Source organism: Magnolia sinica, chromosome 10 (genome assembly GCF_029962835.1).
Source record: "Magnolia sinica isolate HGM2019 chromosome 10, MsV1, whole genome shotgun sequence".
Lineage (NCBI taxonomy): Eukaryota > Viridiplantae > Streptophyta > Magnoliopsida > Magnoliales > Magnoliaceae > Magnolia > Magnolia sinica.
This window is the reverse complement of record NC_080582.1, coordinates 13,398,808-13,415,078: the sequence shown is the minus strand read 5'-3', so window position 1 is coordinate 13,415,078 and position 16,271 is coordinate 13,398,808. Positions and strand designations below refer to the sequence as shown.

General features: G+C 38.2%; 1 protein-coding gene across 9 annotated transcripts in view; it reads right to left on the bottom strand.

The window, feature by feature from the left end:
- LOC131258021 (pentatricopeptide repeat-containing protein At1g76280) overlaps positions 1-16,271 on the bottom strand; it is a 40,932-nt gene that overhangs the window by 10,143 nt on the left and 14,518 nt on the right. For 8 of the 9 annotated variants that reach the window (XR_009177773.1, XM_058259043.1, XM_058259042.1 and 5 more), the window contains 4 exons: positions 9,916-10,098; positions 8,265-8,948; positions 5,492-5,587; positions 1,227-1,406 (listed from right to left, as the gene is read on the bottom strand). Coding sequence is in view for 8 of the 9 variants with exons in the window: in XM_058259043.1 (XP_058115026.1) it covers positions 1,227-1,406; positions 5,492-5,587; positions 8,265-8,948; positions 9,916-10,098 (1,143 nt within the window). In the remaining variant the exon portion in view is untranslated. The remainder of the gene's footprint in view (positions 1-1,226; positions 1,407-5,491; positions 5,588-8,264; positions 8,949-9,915; positions 10,099-16,271) is intronic. The other variant, XM_058259046.1, reaches the window with a different exon arrangement.

Here is a 16,271-nt window from a genome sequence, read left to right as displayed (position 1 = left end):
TTTTGTGGTGTGGTTCACATGAGCTTTGGGTCTTCCTCACTTTTGGAGACATACCCTAAAATCATATTACAAAATTGATGAATAGTGTGGATAAAACAGGTATTGATGAAATTGCATCCAAGCGTATCTAATGAGGGAAAGTACTTTACATGTATGGACGTGGAGCCATGAGAGGCATATTGCATATGGTCGTAAAATCTTTTTACTTCTAACTACCATGGTAATGATAATCATTACTCATTTACTATACATTACACTACTTTATTGTGGAACTTGCCAAAACAAACAGGCCCTAAGTGATTTGGATCAATGTTGCCTTCTAATGAATCACAGTTTGGATTTGGGAGAGAATTCTTGACTCGAAGCGAAGACGAACTAGAGCTGAAAGGTGACCAAAAATCCATAGAAGCTTCTGTTTTTCTTTTTTCTTTTGTTAGCATGGATTGCAATGGAAATCAATGTGTGTGCACGATTCTCATGTATTGATGTGGATTTCCAGCAAAAAATTAACATTTAAGTGGAAATTCGGGGAAACTAGGGAAATCCCAATTTCTTCATTTTTATATTAGAAAATATATGCTTTCCACTGTTAATTAATATGGAAAATTTATATATTGATGAGTGTTGGCTGATCCATTGATTGGCTATAAATTTTATATTTTATAGTGATTATTTTTCGATAGCACATGGCTTAGGCTCTGATAAAATGGACAATTATTATGCATGTGCGCGTGTCTACATACATATATACATATATGCAATATTTTGATTCCTAAATGCGTAAACTTGTCTCTTTAACATCACCTAAAATTTCACTGAAATTTTCCACCTTTTTCCCAACGTTTCTCCAATGTTTCCCTTAGACAACGATATTTTTACAAGTATCCACAATAATACCAGTGATACCAATTCATGTTTCCATATCCCTAGCCATCATACATGTAACAATACTGATACTTTGAACACTGTTGGCAACAGGCTGTTACCTGCTGCTTTTTTTAAGGACTTTGGGCAACCTGTTGGAAGTAGCGCAGACTTCTACCAAGAAAGAAGCCTACATTACAGTTCTTTATTCATTAATCAATTCATTCATACAATACATTATGAAATGAAAGCCCTATCTATCTGGGCACTGGTCTATCCATGTGTAACTGTGCTTATGAGATCAGGCAAACTATGGAGAAAATTGACGGTAAAGAATTTCAAGTATTCAAAAAAAAAATTACCATAGCATCACATGCAGCAAGCAAGGCATTAAAAGGATGGATGTGCTTTGATGAACTCTCGACAATTTGATCCAGCAGAGCCTCCGCTAAGTCCAGTTCCAAGCTTCTGCTGTAACCCACTAAGAGGGTTGCAAGAGTAGCACTATATGGCTTCAAGCTTCTCTTTTCCATCTCTTTGACCTGAAGGATCAGAAAGTGGAAGAATCAGGTCTTACACCACAATATTGAAAATAAGGGCCTGTTTGGTTATATGCTTCTTGCAACTGCAGAATTGTTTCTTGAGACTTATGTGAAAAGTGCATGTTTGGTAAGCATGTATAAGAACAATTTCCTACAAAAATTGCTTTTGCCATAAACAAGTTTAATTAAGAAGCACAGCAAATGTGTTAAATAGTTTGGCAGCGGGCTATCCAATAAAATCTTAATTACCCCCCAAAAAAATTGTTAATTAAACGACGCATCTGACCATTCTCCACTTTTCCCACTAGTGTGGTCCACTATAGTTTCAGATAGGCCGGATTTTTCGGTTCACGTCCTAAAATGAGCTGCTCAAGATGATCAACGGATTGGATGGCTCACCTGCATGGGCCCCCCAGCCTTTCGTTGCATGAATTCAGTACACGTATGCATGTCTTTGAGAGAGATGACTCAGGATGTATCTTTCCTGTACGTAACCCCGCCTACAGGGAGTCTTATAAGTGGAAGCCTTGTTGGGCCCACCATGGTGTCCATGTGACATCCACCTCATCCATTAGTTTCACCAGTTCACGAACCCAAAAATGAGGCAGATCCAAAACTCAGCATAGGCCATTCCAGACAAAAAAAAATGGTGATTGAACGCCCACCACTAAAAACTTTGAGGGGGCCACAGAAGTTTTGGATCAGGACAATACCTTTTACCATTCCACCTAGTGGGAATAACCTTATGAACAGTTTAGATGGCATATAAACATCATGATGGCTCCCCTGAAAGTCACTTGCGGGCATTCAATCCCCACTGTTTCCAGTGGCATAGCCCACTTGAGACATGGGTCCACTGCATTTTTGGAGTCAAATCCCAACATGATATGGAGAAATTGATGGATGAAGTGGATGTCACAAAGTTGTGCCTGAGTGTAGAGGCGTCCAGCTCTATATTCTTGTGCAATAAACCTTCCAACTGATGGACTGATTTTTTTTAATTTCCGGTGAGTGATTTTAACAGGTTGCATTTCATGAAAAGTGCAAATTTGAAGAAGTGTTTTTCTAAAATCAATTAATTACGTGGCTAACCAAACACACAGAGTCTGGAAAAAGTAGTTTTCAGAACTAAACACACACACACACACAAAATGCTCTTTTTTAGCAAAGCCAAGCAAGCCCTAAGAGAAATGAGGGTGTCTAAGCATGTTTAGGGCATGTTTGGATTACTGGTAAACAGGGGGAATGCAAGGGAAAGCAAATTTGTGACAATACGTGGATGGTAAATTGACATCAACGCTGGGGGAAAAAAACCCTTTCTGTTTTGCTAAAGATAAGTCTTAGATAATCTTTTCCTTTGCATTTTCCCATGTTTGGATTGCAATCCCACAAAAGGAAAACTCTTTTCCCTTCATTTTGGCCATTTAAAACTTCACATCAGAGGGAAACATCTTTTGCCACCATTTCACTTTTTGGGGGAAAAAAAAAAAAGTTTTATTCCCTTGTTGAGTTGGGAAAGGCAAAGGCAAATAGTTTGCCACGGCCTTCACTTCCCAAGAAAAGTGCAAATGTCTTGTCGACTTAAGTTGAATGCTTTCCCTAGTTTGCCCTCAATCCAACGTCCTTAACAAAGAAACATGGAAGTAAATTCATTGCATTCATGGGGGAAATGTAAATTTTGCATTTACCAGTCCAACATAGGAAGGTGATCATATGCATGTGAAGGTTAAGGCCCTACATGAGGGCCTTTTCTTCTCCTCTCAATGGTCCAGTGATTATTGAAGGGACCTCCGAAAATGTCACAACATGGGCTTCCAGCGATTGGGTAGGGGAGGAATTGGGGGATGGCATTGTTTTAGGCAATGCCGTGAGAGATTTGAGATGTTCGATACAATTCGTAAAGAGACTGTCATCTGAAAAACATGGAAGTGGCGTAGTCATCTAAGGAACATGTAACAGCACAGTAAATATTTTAATAAGAAATGAATAATACAATAGCCTTCTCTAGCAACCATGACCATCTCCTGGTGATTCTAGTTTGTGTCTAACTCAATGTTCGGGTGTTGGGGAAGGAATAGGCACCTCCCCATCCATAGCTGCTAACAGAGACTTATTAGGGTCCTGATAGACTTTGGTTGGCCAGAACTTTTCAGAAATGTCGCCTCCCTCCGATGACTAGAATATGATTAAAAGCAAAAGGAACATGTAACTAGAGTAAAAGGAAGCGAGAATGAGGTTGAATCCATGGATGGTAGGAAGTGACTTTTATTCTTCTTCCCATGCAATAATATATAATATATTGCTTACAGAAGGCTTTCCAAAGGATTTGGAATACAATGGAGTTCTCTTGCCATTTTGGAAATATGAGAAGGTTATGGAGGTCATAATTGAACATTGCAAGTGAAAGCATATTGGTAAGGGTTTTGCCTTTGTTTGACTTATGGGTAGGAAGCCGAAGCAAAAATTATGGCTTAGCTGGACAATGGTTTTTCTAGAAGTATATTGAAGTTAGGGCTTGTGAAATATGGCCTTCAAGTGCTTAATCTAAAACCTACCATCCTCAAGTCAAGAAGAAGAATCCTGTTGATGTTGGGCAAAACCTCAATATGAGGAGAGTCCTTGATTCCAAGTAGGCAGGGAAGGAGTTGTTCGATCATTCATAAAGACTCCTAACTCAAGGTTTCGAGCCAAGGTAATCCGTATTGGTAACAGTGGCCATAACGGTCACCACCGTTACCAATAGGGTATCGGTCGTAACGGTCGATATAGGGCATAACGACTGCTACGACCCCCCGTAACGGTTCAAAAAAAAATTTGCTCGAAAAAAATTGGAAAAATATCTAAAAAACCTAAGATAATGTAAATATTCCAAATCTAAATTCATTTTTTGTTTTGAACATGTTTATGGTAGCATAACGGTCCACTATTTGGTAAGAGTGTTGTATTGGGTTGTCAGGTGAATTTATGAATATGGTAATGTGTCTCTAATATTTACACATCACAATTAAGCATTAGAAATAGAAATCGGAAAAAAAAAAAAAAAAAAAAAATGTATGCATACCACTTTTTTCGATTTTTGGAAAAAAAAATGGCCCTCGGAACTTCTATTTGCCCAAATCGCTTTAATCTACTATTTTAATCTTAAAAACTTTAATACAAGTGGTTGAAATCTGTTGTAGAATATAGGAAAGTTTTTGGAATGAGAAAGGTGGAAAAAATGAGGAAAAAATGGATTCAAATAGAAAAAAAGAAGTGGTCGTTTTTTGACCATTACGGGGATAATGGTCGTTATGCCCCATAATGACCGTTTTCGCCCCTGTAACGGCTGATACAGTCTATAAAAAAAACCACCCTGTTTCACCCCCATATCGCGTAACAGTCATAGCCGTTACCTATACATAACGGTCTTTACGGCCATATCTCAAGGGATACAGAACACCTTGTTTCGATCACAAAGGGATTTAGAAGAGAGATCTAGATAAGTGTGGGTATCCATCCACCAGCAGTGCGCCTATGCACACTTGGGATGAAGATAATTTTTGCTGGATAGGGGAGAGCATTGGGATGATTATGGAATTGGATCATTTATCTTTGTGAAGATGATATGCTGAGAGCCCATGTCAGAGTGAGGATGTCAAAACTCTGATGAAATTAACCATAACACATCACTCAGGGTGAGAGGGAAGTTGTTCAATATCCTCATCACTGAAGACATTTACTCGGTGATGGAGTCTCACCAGAGCCTAAGAAAGATGTCGTTCATTTCCTCGTTGGGATCTAAGGGTGATGTCCTTTGTCCTATGCAATCCAGGACTCGTATCCTTATATACCCTAGATATAATTTCCCTTATATTTTAAAAAAGTTATGTTGTATACCAACAAAAATGGCAACACAATGGTTTTTTTTTTTTTTTTCTTTGAGAGGTGCCAACACAATAGTTAGGCATTCATAACAACTACTTAGGAACTTGGCCATCTTTGTGAACCCAAGACAATGTACAAATTGTGAAGTGGACAGTGCATGTCATATGAGCTGGTTTAGTTACATTCACAAGAAAAGCAATTAATTTATGAAGAAAACTTACCACTTTCATGCCATAAGTAATACCTCTCTCAGAAACCACAACTTTCACTAAGCCATCAAATGTGTGTTGTGACGGTTCCAACCCAATGTTATCCATCTACAAATAGACAGAGCCATTAACTTAGTGAATCAAATGTTTAATTCTTTTGCATGCATGTACATACATAAAAAAATTACATACACACATCCCTCCATCCATGTGAAGGTACTCTCACCTACAAGCAGTGTTCGAAATATCGGTATCGCGTAACGTATCGCACCCTTGGGATACGGATACATATCAGTTATCGCATGGGATATATCAATTGTATTGCGTAATGTATCGTTGTTGTTGGAAACATGGGGAAACATGGGGAAATTAGTCAAATTTTTCAATGAAACTTCAATGTTTGTTACAAAAGACATCAATACACACTTATAGATCAAAACATTAAATAAAAAAAAAAAAAAACAAGTGCACATAATAGGTTTTCTTTGTATGGGGTCCTAATCTATATGTTGTCTAACTGAATTGATGCAAGTATATTCAAAGTCTATTCATATAATTTATAAATGTAAGAACACGGTTGGAAACACAAGAAATACATTCAAAAGCAAAAGAAGAATCACTAGATGAGGTTACTTGCATGTTTGATTTTATGTTTGGATACAAAGATTGACACCGATTTGCAAGAAATTGGAAATTTTTTATTTTTTTTCAATTTTCCGCAACTTACCCATTTCCTCCAAATCTTGAAATCGAACTCCCAATCCATTATTTTTCATACAAAACATGAAAAATCATAGATTTGTAACAATTTGACACTAATTTAACATGATTTACAGAAGAAGAAGGAAAAAAAAAAGGTTGAAAATAAAAAAATGCTCAACAGATCGAACATACGGGACATATCCCACTACTTGTGAGTTTTATATCACACAGGTGGGATACAAGATATATCATGGGATATATCGGCCGATATCTTCGATACTTAAAACACTGCATACAAGTAGTGCTAAATGCAATTGGTTGGGGTATGGGGCATATTGTGGAGTATGTATTGCATCCAACTGGTCTAACATGGTTGCCCTATAATGGAATGGGATGCCCCAAAAATCATTCTGATCCAACCATTAGGTGGGCCAACATGTGAATTTCAAGGTTGTTGGTCATGTAGCCCACATGATGATTGCATCAGAATGATTTTTGGGTCATCCTATTTTCACGATGGGGCAATCCCATTCAATGGATTGGATGACATACACAAACGAGGGCCCCACACACAGCTAGTTGCATGTTTTCCCATCTACAACTGGTGGCATGTGAGTGAATATGTGTACATACATATGGTTGAGGTTTGTACAAGACAAGGAAACTGACAACCAAAAAAAAAAGAGGCAAACACCCCCACCCAATTTTAAATATAGACGATATCGGGCGATATATCCCATAACCCACGATATATCTTGTATCCCACCCGTGCAATACGAAACGCACAAGTAGTGCCGACATATCCCACATGTTCGATCCGATGAGCATTTTCAATTTCCAATTTATTTTTTTGTTGAAATTATGTTAAATTAGTGTCAAATGGTTACAAATCCATTGGTTCTTCATGTTTTGCATGAAAAATCATAGAAATGGAGCTTTGATTTCGATATACATTGGTTCTTCATGTTCTCTATGTTTGTTTTTCGAAATTTTCTTTCTACTAGCTGTAAATTGAGACTAATTTTGAAGTATTTTAGAGTATTTGATGAAATGATCATCACATACATTCTAATTTTGAAATTTGAGTATAGGTGGTCCGATTTGGAAAAAAATTAGAGAAAATTCAAAATTTCCCCAATTTTTCCCAAATTGCTTACAATGTTACACTCCAAACATGAAATCAAGCATGTATGAGGGCTGATCTACTTATTTGTTAAGTTCTCGTCAATTTTCGAAAGATAAAAATAATTTTTGATTAAAAATTATTAAAATACTATTTTATTATTTTTTTAAATTTCCCTTCAACCAGTTGTCAATTGAGACTAATGTCGAAAAATTTAGGAGTGTTTGATGAAATGATAATAACATACACTCTAAATTTTATGCATTGAATTGAATATAGTTGCATTAGTTCAGTTAGACAACGCATATGTGCACTTCTTTTTTGAGATGTGATAACTGATGATTTAAGAGTGAGTATTAAGGTCTTTTTTTAACAATCTCTGAAGTTTCATTGAAAAATTCAACAAAATTCCCAAAATTTCCTCATGTTTCCCAAAAAGTGCGATAAATTAATAGATACAAACGATATATCATGTGCAATAACCGATACGTATCTGTATCCCAAGGATGTAATACGTAACACGATACCGATATTTCGAACACTGCACCCACCCATCATGCATGCACACACCCACCCTAATGCACATCCACACACACCCATGCATGCACATGCACACGCACACACCTATGCACGTGCACATTCTACCATTCCTGCTCTACTCCAAGGTCCAAACAGTGGGAGAATACATCTTTTCTTTGGTATATCAGTACCCTCATTTTAAGCTGGTAATGTTCCAGATTTCTCCTATTATGAGCTAGTCACGAAAGAATCAAATCTTGATTCAAAACATCACAAGGAAATCAAATATTGAAGACTGTTTTGGAACTCTTTAAGACTAGAACAAAATCAAGCAAAACGGAATGCACAAGGAAATGGTATCAGCAACAAACTGTCAACGATAAGATATAAAAACTTGCAACAGTCATCTGACATTGCAACATGTGATAATTATAAAGCTACCTGTAGGAACAACTGCTCAGCCAGCTCACAGTTCCGTGATCGTGCACATGCATGTATCACATCGCTGAAGGACCACCTCAAAATCTTCATAACTGGTAGTGTTGCAATATCTTTTAGGATGCCAAATCCACCACCGTCAAGTTCCATATCCACCATGTCCGGATCAGATTGCAACACCTGTTTAGCAGAAAGATACAGACCACCAGTTCTAGGAACATCAGCAACAGGAGAGAATTGAGGCGAACTTCCATTGTTTCCTTCGTCAACAGAAGGTATATTTCCCGGTATTGCTGTGCTGTGTTCTGTTGCATTATCAATGTGAGGCAGATCTACCAAAAGGCTGTCTGTGCTAATTTTCTGTTCCCCAATTTTCACTGGAATGCTTTCAAGTGCTGAAAGTCCGGAGTATCCATTCTCTGTCATGCCACATCTCTTATTTAAGGGTATAGGAATATCTAATCTTGATGATTGGTATCGCCCATCAGCTGACATCCTAACAGATGCACTTCCCTTTAAAGCTAGAGCCACCATACGTTGCAAGACATTGTACGCAGATCGTAGATCACTCAACCTCGCAAAGGACCAAACAAATTTACGCAGAGAAATAATGCTTGGATTATAGTATTTGATACAATCCTTCCAAATCTCATGGACTGCAGACAGATTTTGCTGCAAAACTGCAAGCTGCAAAACTTTCAAGAATTATAATCAAATAACTAAATTGCAATAACTACCAACAGCAACATACAGAGGAACTAAATTAACAGTTTAATCTCCTCAAACATAGGTGTCAGGGAAATCAAATTCACAGCAACGATGATCAACATGGACACATAAACTGCTGGATTTCTCCTTTAGGGCCTGTTTGGATAGTGGAAAAAAAAAAAAAAGGCAAACCAAAAAGAAGGAAATTTGTAATGATTATCCAATGATAATTTCCTAAGATTTCCATGACCACTGTTGAAAAAGGGAATCCCATTGATTCCAGTTTTGGGGCTCTTGTTTGGATGGCAAGTGAAAATCTCATAAAGCTCTCACAACAGTTACCTTGTATCTTTTGCATGAGAATTTGACTCTGGTTTTTGGGTAATGATTGCTTTTTGACATTCAATCATTTCATCTGCTATCGAAATATAGTGAAACATCCCATCATGGGAAAACATCCATTTTATTTTCTTCTCCTGCCTCCTGCTATCCAAACAGGCCCTTCAATAGACTCATAAAGCTTGTATGTTCTCATTAAACAAATTCACAACGAGTAGAGAAGGTCCAAGACAAGCCTCCAAAAGACTCCACTACCAGTTTAAGAGTTTCATAACATTGCAAAATCGGAGAGATGGTGAATGTCATTGTTACTGAGGGGGGACAACAAATTGGGTAGAAGATAATGGATAAAAAGTTTTCTTCTAGAGGAAACAGCAAAACCAGACTGTTTACGAGAAATTTGGCAGCAAAGTCACAGTAACGGATTATAATATAGAGAACATAATAGTGCAATTTTGAAAACAGTAACATGATTTAGAGAGGAAACGAAAGAGGAGAAAAACTACAAAATACAAATATCAGCATGAAAAAGGTTTCTGTGCAGTAAGTTTTGTGTTTTGTCAATGCCATTGGAAACAAACTTGTGAGCCCTTGGTGTACTACAAACCTTGAGAAGTTCACAGTAGGTTATTTCAGACTTCCCCATCTGTCTGCCTTCCATCAACTCTAAACAATAGTCAGCATGAACTGAACTTTGCAACTCAGCACATCCATTCAAGAAAATGTTGTACATACGTAGATTGGGGTTGGTGTCATGGTTTCCCCCAAGAAAAGTCAGCCAATTAAATGCCTGAACATAGAAACATTAGAATTAAAAAAAATAAGCATGGTGTAAAGAAAACCACTATTTCATAACAAAATCAAGTATAGAAAAATGGCAGCAATGAATCCATTATATCTATTATCTAATTGCAGAGATTTGAGAGTCCCACATGCACATTTACACACAAATAGCTGAGCAAGAAGCCATAATATATGAATAGATTACACATACATGTGTGTGCACAGGTGTGTGGGAGATGATGACATGGAGTCGACTTCATCACTATTTATGATGTCGGGACACTTGCACCATCCAATCAATCAATTCTGCCTGTCCAGTTTCAGCACACATTTCACACGCTAATATGAAAAAAATCAACGAATCAGAGGATCAATCAATCTGTAAGATAGCCTCCTTTCTGTAGCCATTTGTTTTCAAAAGCTATGGATAGATCATTAGGATGACCTGATTTAGAACCATAAGCGATCCATGATGAGCTGCAACAAGTAAATGTATCAAAATGTTGTTGGACCTATTTTTATACAAATCATCTTAACTGTCCATTGTATGGCCTATTGATTGGATGGTTAGAATGGTCCGAGAGGCATGACTTTTTCAGGGTAGCCCATGAAGTGCTAGCTAGACCTAGTAGACAGTCCGGATCAGTTGATTGGACTGTCCCGATGCCCACCCAAGCATTAGAAACATATCCTTGTACATTCCCAAAGGAGTAATACATAACATTGGTCAACCCCTTAGGACCTAAACCATCACCAATATTATTCATGATTAGTTTAAAGAGTATTTTGACATTTTGGTATTGATCGGAAGAAGTAAAAAGGGCCCATTGCCCAAATCCTCCAAAGACAGCCAAACACCATGAGGAATTTCAACTGAAAGATGGGTTAGAAAAGAGAGCAGAGAAACAATGTGCAGATTTTAACACTAAGATAAATGGAATATTAAAACTTCATGCTCGAGTGCTCCATTTTCACATGGGAATAGCCCAACTGAAAAAAGGCCCCAACAACCACAAGAAGACATCACATAAAGACAAGAATAAATAGATGATGAGGGTTTGTCTCATCCGAGACAACAAATGAGAGTAGCCACCTTTGAGAGAGCTCCAAACTTCCAGAGGAAAGCCATATGACAGGGACCCGTAGAACCCTGAAGATGAGCCAACATAACCCCCCTTCCCAGATGCAAAGCAACTTTCAACTACAATATTAGCAGAAGGGCACAAATTGGCCAGGGAAGTGAAAATATTGATTCAGAGAACAGTCACCACACCATGTATCCTCCCATAAACGAATTCTAAACTAGGGGCCAAAATTGGAGCCATAAAATCCACAGATTTCCAAATAAAAGAGGCCCTATAGAGGGAAGAGTTCTTAGTCCACAACCCCAGAGGAGAGGTCCCATATTTAGCAGCCATAACTCTCCTACAGAGGTTGGATTCTTCCACCCCAGATCTCCACACCCATTTACCAAGGAGGGTCAAATTAACCACATCGAAATGATTGATTCCTGCACCACCTTCAGACACAAGCTTCCAGACTTCAATCTAACTAAGAAGGTCAAACTTCTTTATGGTCAAACCTCCCACCTAAAGAAAGTCCCTTCTCATCTTGTCAATACGATTAAGAACCGATTTGGGACACTTAAATAAGAAGAGGAAGTAGATGGGGAGATTAGAAAGTGAAGCCTTAATGAGAGTAATTCTACAACCAAGAGAGAGCAAATACACATTAATTTTATTTAATAGTTTAGTTCTAAAACTAATTTTAGCACAATACCATTAAAGTAATTGTAAAGCTATTACATTATATAAATAAAGGATAGTTAGATACCACTTCAAAAACTTACAACTACTCAAAGATTCCAATGAATCCACAGAACCCTAGAATTTCAAATTTCCCCAATTGCCCAAACCTAGAAACCCTACTTTCATAAAATTTGGTATAGCTCTTAATTCAAAAGGCCATATCCCCATTTTTTTCATAAATTATAATCTTCCAAATTTTCCCAATCCGACCCTAAACTTCCTGATTTCCCCAACTCCCCCAAATTTCCCAGCCCAAAATCATAATTCTCATAAAATCCATAAATTTTCCAAACCCTTAACATCTAAATTTTCAATATCCTCGAATCCTATAATCTCTTCCAATTCCCCTGAAATCACCAATTTATCTTATATCTCATTCTCATACATGGCAAAAATGGAAACTCACAGTGCTTTTAAGAAGTCCAATCATCATCATCTAAGCCTTATCCCAATTAATTGGGTTGGTTACATGAATCATGTCCCATTGTTCCACTCTATCAAGGGCCATAACTTCAGTTAGACCATAGGTCATCAATTCTTTTCTTACTACCTCTACCCACATCATTTTGGGCCTTCCCCTTGCCCTTTTAAAGCCTTCAACTTGCCCTTTTAAGAAGTCCAATGTGTTGCTTAAAACACTAATCGAAAAAAGAAATCAAGAAGAAAATCTCATAAGTTTATAAGAAGTCTAAGAAATTTGGGAGAATAGATATTTTTCGTAAATCGAATCTCTAATCTAAAAGAAATGGGTAAAATGTGCTCAAAGGAGGTTTATAAGACGTCTTTCCACCCTTACCAGATATCAATATACCAAAATTACCTTTTCTAAAGGTACCCAGAGAGTTATATGCTTATTATCTAGATTGCACATGTTAGTGTCAATTCAATCAAACTAGGCCACACGTGTAAATGAGGGCCTGGATTGGTTGTTCGTGTGAGATTAAGATGTGTGGGCATGCCAGAGTCTACTTGACTCAAAAGGTTTGGATTGAATTGTTGGTGTACCCTGTGTTGAGATGGACAGATTGGAGACTGGACTGGGACCCAGTTATCCTCTCAATCACCGATTTGCGCTCCGTTCAGGCAATTTGTGAAAGGGTAGGGGTTAGTCCTTCCGAAGAGTTCTTTTTGCCTTGTGACAATAGACATGAGTCTATAGACTTAAGGACTTTTTCTTTCACCAATCTTTTGGCTTGTATGTCTCTCAAATGAACAAGAATACACAAATAAATGAAATTAGGCTAAACAGTGCCTATTTTATTGATGTTTAAAATATATGGTTCAATATAATCAATAGAGTAACAATCAACCAGTAAAAACTTAACGAAGAACAAGAAAGACAGATACTTGATACGTCTATCGAAACAGACAATCGAGGCGGATGGTCAGCAAGATATAATCAGATTGGTATGATCAACCAAATCGGAACTCAATTGATCATGATCCTATAAATTAAGGTTGATGATATTTACTCCTACTCCTAAGGTACTGTAGCGGGAGTCGCTATGTAGTAGCTATCTATGCTAGACTAAACTAAGGAAAGGAAAGATAAATATAAAGTAGATAGTTGTGTTTGGCATGGGGCCTCGAGCTCTTCTTCATGTGCTCCTTTTATAGCCTGTCGAGGCGGTGAAACCCCTTGCTGGGGTTCCTTGTGGCTTCTGAATCCTTCATGCCCATGTCGTAATTCTGCGTATGGGAATCTCCTTAATTGATCCACAACTACCAGCTTGCCTTGGAAAGAAAGAACCCCGATCATATCTAGAACTGTTGGCTTCTTAGATCTTCTTCTCCTAGCTGATCCTTCACGGAGATATTCTTGGCCCACTAAAGATCAGGTCTGGAACAACCAAAGTTTCTCTGATGAAGACAACCAAACCAAGATCCGTAAACCTCAAGAGCTAAACCTAGGCCGGCCATGTCCAGTCAACATCTTTGTTGATAACCCACTTTATCAACTTCGAGGTGTTAGATGGTCCAAATCAAACCACCTCCTGTATTTAACCATCCGTAAGGTGGTGGTTTCAAGTGAGGTGGGATTTGACAGCCGATACTGATCTATTATTGGACCAGAATGGATCTAATTCCCCCATTCTCTTAATTCTGGTTAATGTATGGGAAGGGGAACCTGATCAAGCTGATGTGTCTGTCTCCTCCGACTTAGGCCCGAACCAAAGTCGGATTGGCTTGGACAATGATCCGACCCCCTGATATTCAGAACCTTCTCGAGCGTTGCTGGTTCTCTGAACGTCTCTGGGAAGATCTCCCATTTTGGAAGGGTTGTGAGAGACGGCCTCACCGAGAATATCATAACCAGATATGTGATTAGATCTGTTCTCTCGGCGGATCTTTTATAGCCATGCCAGATACACTGTCCCACTAATTGGGCACGATAAACGTGGCATCCAACGATTCATCTCCTTAAGGGCATGCGTAAGGTCTGTGCCATCGCATTAATAATGGAATGCATAACACCGAAAGACGATCAACTGAAGATCTATTCGGGTGTGACGTGTGAGTACAACTACCGTTTGTGCCAAACACAGTGTCACCACGTGGCAGTTTTCTATTAAGCCATGTTAGGGCGCCGAAAATGGGTGTAAATAGCACCAAGGGACAACTAGGCATCAAGTGCCAGGTACACACCCAGGCAGACCTAGGCCCATGACTAAAACGCATGAACTCGGAACCCATTTGGGGCCTGTTTGATTTTTCGGCTCAACTGTAATTACCATGTAAATGGGTAATAATTATTTACCCAGGTAATTACTACATCTTTCCCAATGCAGATGTGACAACTTACTTTTTTAACACTTAAATCGAGAAATTTACAAAATCAATGAGGCAAATTCAAAGCTCAAGTGGACCACACCAAAGGAAACAGCGGAAATTGAACGCCTACAATTAAAAACTTCTTAGGGCCCTTAAAAGTTTAGAATCAAGCTGATATTTTTGTTTTCCCCTTATCCATGACTGTGTGACCCTATGAACTGATTAATTGATGAAAAAAACTTCATTATGGACCCAGTGAAGGAAATAACTTTCAACGGTGGACGAATTAAGGCCACTTTTTCCTTTCGTGTGGCCCATTCGAGTGTTGGATCGGCCTCAATTTTCAGCTCATGCTCCAAAATGTTCTAATAAAATAGAAGGACGGTGCGGATATATCCTATACATTACGGTGGGGTCTACAGATTTAAGTCAACACTTTTGTATCGATTTTCGAAGTGGAATTACTCTCACATTTTCAAACTAGGTGAAAAAGTAATAATTACTTATTTACCATGATTTACCTGTATCATGGAAAATCAAACAGGCCCTTGACTACACTGCCCGACCCATTTCCTGCAAACCTAACTTCCTGAAAATAATTGTTTACATCACTCCTTGAAAGCCTAGAGGCCATAGGCCATGCAATGCATTTCCTCGCACTAGTTGGAACACCTCTTCTCCTTAAGCTGCTTTGTATACCCAATGTTCTATTTACAACCAGTCTATTATCTAAAACTCTAGTATCAAGTTTCTGGAAATTTCAAGGTGGATTGATTTTATCAATTGGTATGTATACATACTTTCTTAAATTGAGTTCATTTCATCTTGCTTGCCCCATCAAGTATGAAAGGAACAGTTGAAGTGATAAAATCCCTTGATATACATTGATACACCACACTCTGACAGCTTAAGCTTTTGGAGTAAATGGTTGTTTGACATGGTATCAAAGCGGAAGGTCCGATGTTCGAATCTCGAGAGCAACAAATATGCCTCGCTAATATATTATTCTCCCACGGGGGGTCAGGAAAATCGGGTCCGGCCCAGGGACCGGGAAATCAAGCCCTATGAAGCAACAACAGGTCTCGTAAACTCAGGAAGCAAGAATGGTGAAGAAATCCTTGTATTTATCACATAATTCAAATATTCATTTATATTGAAAAATAAATAAAGAAATTAACTTATCAGGTGGATATGTGTGTGTGTGTGTGTGTGTGTGTGTGTGAGAGAGAGAGAGAGAGAGAGAGAGATTGAGACTTGTGGTATCTAGATTGGTAGAAGATGAAACTTCAAGTACAAAATGAATTGAACGAAAGGTTGACTTGATTGAATTACAGTAACAAAGTGGGTGATCGGAGATAGAGGAGGTTTGGAAGTGAAGCCAACCAAGACTTGCATGAGGGAACAACACCTTTGCTAGAATATTTTTGCTACTAAGTTTTGGTCCTTTGCTCCTCTCACATTAAAGGGCCCTACCTGCCAAAGTGTTATTATTTTGGGTATTTGGAAACAATGGAACAATGGTTCAGAAGCATCGAAGCATTGAACCTAGAAGCATGGAACAATGGCTCCAGAGAGGAAAATGAACCTAGAAGCGTCATTG